At 39.9% G+C, this 9,441-nt stretch overlaps 1 protein-coding gene across 1 annotated transcript; it reads right to left on the reverse strand.

Annotated features, from left to right (window-relative positions):
- Positions 1 to 808: 808 nt before the first annotated feature.
- RB195_004314 (uncharacterized protein) lies at positions 809 to 3,953 on the reverse strand (the record flags this gene model as incomplete). The annotated part of the gene is made up of 9 exons (XM_013452614.2): positions 809 to 931; positions 1,052 to 1,138; positions 2,077 to 2,160; positions 2,217 to 2,300; positions 2,910 to 3,029; positions 3,196 to 3,289; positions 3,354 to 3,460; positions 3,747 to 3,869; positions 3,945 to 3,953. 9 exons carry the CDS (start codon positions 3,951 to 3,953, stop codon positions 809 to 811), a joined length of 831 nt encoding a protein of 276 aa, XP_013308068.2.
- Between the last annotated feature and the right edge of the window lie 5,488 nt (positions 3,954 to 9,441).

Genomic DNA, 9,441 nt, shown 5'->3' on the forward strand with positions numbered 1-9,441 from the left:
ACTATAAATAACTATAAATAGTGGCACCATCACTTCATTTCAAGCGCAACCGCTTACACGGCTACACCAGGTCTGAGGTTGTTTTGACCTATATGAGCGTTTTTTGGGAGTTAATGAATTATTACAGTATCAGTACATTTGATCTAATTGCAAATATGATCGTTTTTCGCGAGCGATGGAAGTAAAAATGTAAAAATAAGCAAAGTAAAACCTTACTAGGATCAAAAAGACTTGAAAGCTGCTTGCTGCTGATCGAGGTGAGACCCTCTCTAGCTCCACTCTTCCCCTGGTGTCCGAGTCGAGTTAACCACAGTCCGCGTCGATCGGAGCCCTTGGCTTCCCCGCAAGCGGTTCGGGCGCAGCCGCAACGGCGGTAGGTTTCTGTTCGTTTTGAACTCACTGTACTATTTTTCTGGATTTATTACTTATTTATTTGTTCATATTATGTTTTTCTGGAAATTATAGTAGGGCGCCGTGAAGGTAGCGGTTGCAGTCGAGGTGGGACGGTGCATAATGTTGCTAGCAAGGGTCCTACCTCGATCCTAACCGCCACGCACCACCGCATGAGCGTTCGAGCGCAACCGCCTACGCAACTGTGCAGTGCTTCATGTCGTTTTTAACCTACTATATATATCCATTATGAATCTTTTTGTTATTATTGATTTTCCCCAGTGTTGATCAAATAGTGTAAACGATGGCTTTCTCATTAATTCGTTTCATTGTTCAATTCTGCATACTCTTTCAAGCAAATTATTCATATATTTGGTGGAATAAGAACAAGTGGATCTTTTATTTGATTGAATATCATCTACTTTCTGACAGGTCTTAGAGCTCGTCCTTCATTATCGGAAGCGATGATGTGCGAGGCTACGTCTTCGCTGATTTGGATCGGTTTTGTGTTTTGTGATTGCCGAAGAATGGATTTCGGTTGCTATAAAAGGATAAACATGAGGATAGTGCAATTATTGGGCAATTATCGTAAAAGGTAGATCAACCATAAATATCGAATGTACAGTATACTGTCAAGCAAAATAATCTTCCAATTAGGTACCTGTTTCGGTTGTTTCACTCTTGCACGTTCTCTGGCTGCTATTGCACGAACGTCCGAATTCATCTGCACGGATGGCGGTTGAGAAATCTGTAACGTGAGTTTTGATGGTATCGCTTTTCTTCGCCGGATTTTTCGTTCAATATTCGCCTGGTTTTTTTTTTTCAAATGGAATATTTGTTCGACGTGGTCACGTTCTCGTTTCTTCCCAAGTAAGAAATAAACTCTTGAGGCGTTTTTTTTTTTCAATGTTCTATCACCTTTCATTAAGATTGCCGACGTTTCTGTAACATAATTCTGACTGCTAAAATCTCCCAGCTCTAACCAATGATGATTAAGCGAGAACTAGTCCCTGACCTCTATTCAAGTAGCAGGATCTCAATCTTGTGCTAAACAATCACTTTGGACTCTGCGCTGCCCTTTTTGATTCACGACGCATCGTAATGATATGTTTATTTCATCACTAATCTTGTTCCGAAGGAAATGGTCCTTATTCTTGCTTTTAAATGCTGTGAAAGCGAAAACTGCTTATTGCAAATAGTCATTAATGAAATTAACTGTACTTGGTGCCAAACAGTTAGTTCATTCGGTCTCATTTTTTCTTTCTGCGCCAATCACTTCGGTTTCAAATTTTCATCGTTTCTCTTTCATTGCTTCTATCGTTCTGCTCTTTTTCTTTTCTTCACGTGCTTCATTTCTGTTGACATCATCGAAGAGCGAGAACTGTTCTTATGGATTTTTAAACCATCAGAAATGTTGCAAATTTTGTAAAAATGAAAGTTGAAGGGAGTGAATTTCTCTTGAAGACTAGTTCTCGCATACATGCACAATATTGTAAAGCCCGGATTTCTGGAGGAACGCCCTAATGCTAGTTTTTTGATATATACCTAGCGTTTATTTTAGTCATTCCATCAATTGTTCCCAGGGACAACTTCTACTAATGCCCAATTCCAATTGTGGACTTATTTCATACTGTTACTGTCCAAGTGTGTATTGCTGCCCAACAGGTGAAATATCCTTGGTGTTACCTGCGTAACAAGAGCCTGTTGTGTCCAATGTTTTGCCTCCATAGTTTCAGGACGTTCCACTACAGCACTAACCTCTTTTTTCTCCTGCAAGATCATCATCGTAGAGGTATTACTGTAGTGATAACTTTCTGCATACCTACCTGCAGTGCTTTAATCAATAAATCTCTGGCCACATCCTTATCGGTGACCGGTACACCATCTATATCGATTATATGATCTCCTACCTTAAACATATAAATTAAAAATGACGGATTCTTACCGCTGAGGCAGATTTTGCTGAAGCGATGGCGGGTTAGACTACCACAAATAGGTGAAGCGTGACGGTGCTCGATCGATAATAACCAATTGAAGCACAACAACAAAGAGGGAGTGTTTGGGGTACATGTTTTATGCACTATATCGTTAACATCACACTAAGTCGGACGCGCTGATAGCGACTTCATTTTTTGAGGTTATGGCTTGTGGGCGGGCTGTAACCTAGGTCCGCCCACAATCGATACCTATGAAAAAGGAAGTGAAGTCATCAGTGTTGGGTGCGATCGCCAACGATGATGAAGCATGTATCTCAGTTTATACTTAAGCTCTCGTTATACATACTTCATCGCCAACGACGCCAGCTTAAGTGTAAACTGAGATTTTGCTTGGAAAGGATTTTTTGCTTGAAAAAAGTAATTCAACCAACTTCAGTGTGTCCTTAGACGAGATCATTCTCTTCCTATTCGATCTCTCACATCCCTTGCCTGTTGCTCTTCCTCTTCCTCTTCCTCTTTTCCTTTCCTTTCCTTTCTCACTTGTATCCTTGTTTGTTATGAAATTCGAGGAAGAACGCTTACCGCTAATTGTGTTGCTGAGAGTGAACCGGGATCACAACGTGAAACAAGCACACGATTCTGGAAATGCTTGATACCTAATCCAAGTTTTGGTCCATTTGGTTGCCATACGATTTTTGCCAGCTAAATCTAACATTTAGTTGAAAACACCTTTCTAACAAGACCGAGTTGCTGGCGAGAACTGGTCCCTGCACATGTTTTAGATAATTGACATTTCTAGCTTTGTCAGGTGAAGATAATTCCAAATATGGGGCCAGTTCTCGCCGTGTGTTTTTCGATTATAACTGACAAAGTATACATATCCATCTCTTCTTTGAATAAGCTTTGCACGCGCTTCTGGTATACGAATACGAGCTTCAAGTTCTTCAGCTTTCTTTTGGTCTCTTTAAGTTAAGTGATATATAAAAATAAAGTTGACTGTGCCTAAACTAAATTGAGGTAGGTCACCTGATAATTGTGAGTCTAGCTACAGGAGGAGCGTAACGGAGAGCTTTGAAGAAGCTATTTTGGTCAGTAATTGGTTGCCCGTTCACTTTTGTGATCTGGTCACCAATCTGAAACTTTTCCTTTTTTTTTCTTGTCAGTGTTAACTCCGTCGTACAGAACTCGGGGAAAATGTCATTGGAGGGCACTCAATGGCATCCTTACTTCTCCAAGCTTTAACTTACTTTTTTTCTCTTAGTTACTTAAGTTTACATGTCATAATAGATCCTCTTAGACCAATGCTTAGGCCTTAGGGCCCCGATTGATTGGATTATTTACTTCGAGAAACAAGGGCGCCACTGAGTGCCCCCTCCCCTTCCTCAACGACACTTTACCCCAGAACTCGTTAAACGTAACCTTGAGTTTCCCATCAGCAATAGTTCCCTCTTGCACCTTGGTGATGACTAACTTATCATTTGGCGTCGCTCCAAGAGGCTCCCCCTCCTCCATTGGGATCTCTATGTCCATCGTCGCAGGTCCCTGCAAGAATTTAGTAGTGTAGCGGATCAATCAGCGACTAGAATCACTCCTGGTAGCCTGGAACAGTTGACCTACTTCAGCCATGGTTAGTTAGCGAGCGAGGACTCAGGCGACTGAAAATGAACCACCCGTACGAATAATGAACCCATACTCGATTTGTCGTTGATGTTTTGCAAGCGATAAGAAGCGGTAAAAGATAATGGTGAATAAAAAATTATTATCGTTTATACCTCGCTCTCCTTTAATCAACATCGTTTCTGGTTGCTCTCGTTTCGTAGGAGGGAGCTACAGCGACAAGATTCTGCCCTCTTCCACCATTTCCTCCTGGCAGCAGCACACGGATGGAGCAATGGAAGGTCGAGGATTGTCCAGTATTTTCTCCTTTCACGAAGAACACGAAAAACATCAAATTATTTTTCTGAGTTGCCTACGAGGTTTCTTGAACGTCTATTTAGGACCCTGAAGACGGGAAACTGCCGAAACGTGAAGCAAATAAAAGTTCCATTAAAAAATCTCATAGGCACACTATTAGGAAACATAGACAGAGTATTTCGAGGTTTCAAGACACGAGAACGAACCGTTTGAAGATTAAATTTTTTTTTTAATACACTTGTTGCACTACCATGACCAAATATTATCTCCAGAACAGATAGCTACAGCCATTGGTTAGCTCAAAATCGGGGTCTCTCTTGGAAAAATGCAAATCGTAACCGAAATCGCTGCGATTTCATCGTTGTACGAATTTATAGTGATCAAAATGGCGATTTTCTTAAACTACAATGCGATTCTTGATTTCGCTACTGATCTAAACACTTTTCTCGAGAAGTATCAAAAGTATTAAAGCATTTGTTCTGTGTGAAAATGTGCGCATAATGTAAGCATACGATAGAGCTAATAGCGCAGAGAAGGATGGTTTAAAGGCATCACCCCACGAATCTGAGGTGGTGCAGATTTCAGGTGGAGTATTCGTATACAGGATGGGAGACTACGGAGAGGGGAGTGATTCCGTCCATTTCTTCCTAATTGCCGTAAAAAAAACGGCCAGGAAGATACGGCTTCATTCGTTTTGGCGGACCATCTTGTACAAGAGGTTCGATTGGAGCGCGCCAGTCTTGTGCAGCGCCGCATCTTCCGGGTCGTTTTTTACGGCAATTAGCAAGAAATGGACGGAATCACCTCCCTCTCCGTAGTCTCCCATCCCGTATACGAATACTCCACCTGAAATCTGCACCACCTCAGGGGTGATGCCTTTAAGTTTAAGAAATCGTTCTCGTGCTTTCTAGGTGGAAAATAAAAAAGTTCAAAAGCACAACTTTGGAATTTCTGATTTACTGTTGCAGCCCACTGGAGGATTCCTCTCTGTTCTTCTTTTTGTTGTTGATTCGATGTCATGCTCAAGTTTTCCTTCATTCCTTCTTCTTCTGCTGAATGCTCGTTGGCTTTTTTTCCTCCATCCCCCATCTGTCCCTGTTTCCACAACAATATCGCTTCGTTTTTCCACGACGCATTCAAACTAACACTAGAGTAATCTGTTTTGGCGCGGAGAACGTTACCGTTTTCTAATTTGGCAGCGGGTTAATCCGTTGGCTTTTCCGGAAGGATCAGCATGAATAATGGGAGTTCGGTGACAGAGCGGCTAAGCTACGGCCGAAAACGACCAACAAGTCGTTGTGTGTTGCAATCGCTGCTGTCCACCACCGATCTGCGGCGCAAATCGTTGACCTCGACGAATTTTCGGAACGAATTCCGAAGATTTATATGCAAGTGTTATAATCGGCGTTTTGCCATCGTATGTAAGAAGAAATGAGAAGCCAATCTGGTGCTTTGCCGCATTCGCGTCCCCGCAGCGTGTTTGAGTGGTCCTTGAGAATTGACAGCTGAAGGGTCTCCAGGGGCACTGCTCTCTTCCCAGTCAGCCAACCACAATCTCTCACCAAATCCGACACTTCGCGTAGCTTCGTCCCCATTTAGTTGACTGGAAGGTTTCGAGAGCTACGAGGGTATTTATGTGTGCACTTTTTCACTTTATGGGTTCACCGATTTTGGGATTTTAAAATTTGAAAGTGAGGATGAAATTGACTCTGTGTGTAGCACGGATCTTGAGAAGATAGAGAGTACGTCAAGGACAGAAATTTCAAATTTTTGTCTCTGTACTTTTTTGTTCTCTTTAGTTTTCCAAAAATTTTTAGCACTCCAGAAATAATTTGATTTGATTCCAAGAATTTTAGTTGATGTCCAATAAGATATCTGGCCAAAGGTTATTCAAGAAACAAACGATAACGCATTCTTACATTGTGAATCACAGTAGAAGCAGACATTGCGAAAACTGGTCCCCATCCCGGTCTAAACTTCTGCTTTATGCTCTGCTTTGGATGTTGAGTACTAGATTTCGCTTTCGGTGAGCTCAGTGACAAATTTTGACAAGATTACCAATTGTTTTGCTGGAATCGATGTTGTTTTGGTAGTTTTTTTTTTCTTAGTGACCACAAAAACATGAGGAAAGTGTGCAGTTATAGAGGTCTGAGTAAATTCTTTTTACTTTCCAGACCAAAATCCACAGTATACATAGTTTAGAAATTTTAGGGCTGAGACGTTTATCTTTAATAAATACACTTTTTCCTGAGACGAACTATGGATAAGTAGCCTAAGAGACACTCAGAGGAGCTAGTGGAATTTTTGCGATGTTCAAAAAATTTGTTTCTGGAAATTTAGCAAGGAACTAAGCAGCTAAATAATTTAAAGCTCGGTGCTAAACTTGCTAAACAGGGGTTCTTTTGCTGTTCTTAGTGGAAATAAGTTTCCCCTTTTTTCCCACCGTTGAGTGTTTCCTTAAAATTTATAGAAACGAACCTATGGACTCATCTGAGTCTGTTGACAATAGGTACCTTGGTAGTGATGGAGCCCCCGAACAGAAGAAAATCGTCTGCCAACACCTGATTGAGACGATAGATAGGACTTCGAGACGGAATCCTTACTCATTTCTCAACAAATCCTGGATAAATAAAATAAAAGCACAGTGAAATCTTGACAGCTAATCCTAAGCGCTGCTACGAATACGAACGAACGCCAGCGAGTCGTTATTTTCTTATTATTGGGGATGTTTTGCCCCTCTGAGTAGGTGACCCCTAAAAAGATTTGATTTTTTTAAAATGCAATTATGCAAAAATAATCCAAAGTGGTTCGGGGATTCCTTTTCACTTATCTCCTAAAATGAATTGCTATGCTACAGTAGCAGTCAGGAGTAAAAAAATTTATCCATTATTTTCAATAAACGTAATTACAAAAATTCAAAAGGTATCAACATCATGTACGGTCTTCAATCTTGAAAATCTCTATTTTTTAAAACATGGTTTAAACATGGTCTATTTTTTCAAGACATGGTTTCAAAAATAAGGTGGAGTGCAGTAGGGAGCGCTGAAAAGTTAAAGATCTATCTACTAAGATTATCTCTATTCACCTATTTGATATGAAATTTTTAGAAATTCAAATTTATTTTGTGTGAACCAGGCTAATTTTCCATGGCGTTGAAGGTTTTGACGAAGAAGAATCACTGCCAAGTCAAATGTCTAAAATCTTAGGACCTCATTTTAAATTTTAAGTTTTCAGAGAAAAATTCTGGATGCTATAAAAGGAGGTAAATCTCCAAAGGTTTTTATTTGAATCCAAGGCTTGAATCTAAGAGATACTAAAAAAAATTAGGTAGTTAGTAAATACGGAGCTTTGAATGCGCAGAGATAGTCGTCGAGGTGGAAATAACTGCGGAGAGATCCTTGCTGCATATATCTCCGGATGAAGGAGCTTCTAGATCGTAGATTTCTTCAAGAGCTCGAAATGGCCTCTCAAACACACCAAAATTCTCCGTCCTCATTATTCCCGATTGGTTAGTTTTCAGGAGGGGGAAGTGCTACTGCTGGCTATTATGTTTGAATCACTTCAAATCGCAGCCGAATGCTTGCTTCTTCCCTCGCAAATTTAGGGGAGGGGGAGGGGGGGAGGGGTGTGGTTTTGGAGTGTTTTATTTAAAGTGCTAAAGACAACGCTTTAAGTGTGCTTCATCGTTCACAATGATTTATCACGGTGAATTGTCGGGCGAATAAAAAGGTTCGTCGATGAGAACGTGCATAGATCTTCCCCCATAGTCAATAAATAAGAATATGAGATAAGAGAAAGAAATTTCTCGATAAAAATCCATTCTATCCAGAAAGTTTTCCTTTTTCTGGCTCGTATAAAATACCAGTTACATAGACGTAGCGGCGTCGTGAATCTCCGTTAAGTTTTACATAAATAACTCTGGAATGAAGCTCATAAACATAAATCATTGAATGTATTGACGTTGTGCGTTTTCCGGCATACCTGCATACGTTACGGAAAACCACAGCCATGCTGATATTTCTCTCCACCGTAGGATGTAGAAAAAATTTCTGGATCCTCCTCTGCTTTCCCTTTTTTTTTGAGTGAAATGATGTAAACGAATTTATTGCATTGGGAAATTCCCATTCCGTTACCTCGCAATTTCATTCGTAAATTTATTTTCAAAATTTTCTTGCCTGTGGCTGTTTGCATGGCCTTTTCCATTCTTTCAAATGTAAATGCAAAAACTATACAAATTCATTCCTTAAAAGAGGGAATTCTTTGCGTTTATGAGCTTATAAGTCCAGAAAATTCAAGCTCAACGTAAAATTCAAATTCACATTTTAAAAAAATTTAAATTCTATTTATTTTGTGAATTAAATTTGGACCAACGTAACTGACTACTTATGTTTACGAGGACGATTTCCATGCTTTTGTAGGTTTTATCAGACTCATCATCTGGGAATCTTCCCGCTGCAGACCATGGGTTTTCTTTTTTTCTTTGACGTGGTACGTTCTATTACATAAATTCTGGAATCTGTGCCGGTTTACGCAACGTTCTGGGGGTTTTTCGGGTGATGTGGGTTTTACTCTTTTTTTTTAATAGAGATCCTAAATTGAGTGCTTCAATTCCTAGATTACTATTTACTTTAGCATTTTTTAAAAGTATTTCTTTAATTTTTTTTCTAATATGATCTTGTAGGGCGAACTAAATGGGAGTTAAGTGGCAAAAGGATTAAAATCGTTATGATTTTCACTTATTTAATCCGTTTCATTGATCTTTGAACTGTAGATCTCAGTATCGTCAATAGAAATTTCAGGAGTTGTCGTCCTGATGCGAGGAATGTTTCGGGGTTTTCTTTCGCATTCTTTGAGAAAAAGCTTTTAACTCCAGCTACATGTTGTCGATTTTTTTTTCTGCGGAGCGTGCGTTTTGTTTTGTTTTTCCTTCGTCGGAGGAGTCACAGAAGATTTCTTATCTTGAATTTTTTAAAATGACTTTAGTGAGATTGCTAACAATGATAAAGGCTGATGTGCCTCGAAAAAAAGGGAGAAAAAATAATTTAATAAACAATATTTTTTAATAATAAAGAAAAAATAATAATAAACGGTCAGTAGGGTCCTGCGTGCTGATTTGCGGATTTACAGAGGTGGACGGTTGTGCTACCGGTCAGAATCCAGATAGGTGTACGCAGAACCGAGCCGGATACCTTTTTGTGAT

Source organism: Necator americanus, chromosome I, assembly GCF_031761385.1.
Source record: "Necator americanus strain Aroian chromosome I, whole genome shotgun sequence".
NCBI classification, from domain to species: Eukaryota; Metazoa; Nematoda; class Chromadorea; order Rhabditida; family Ancylostomatidae; genus Necator; species Necator americanus.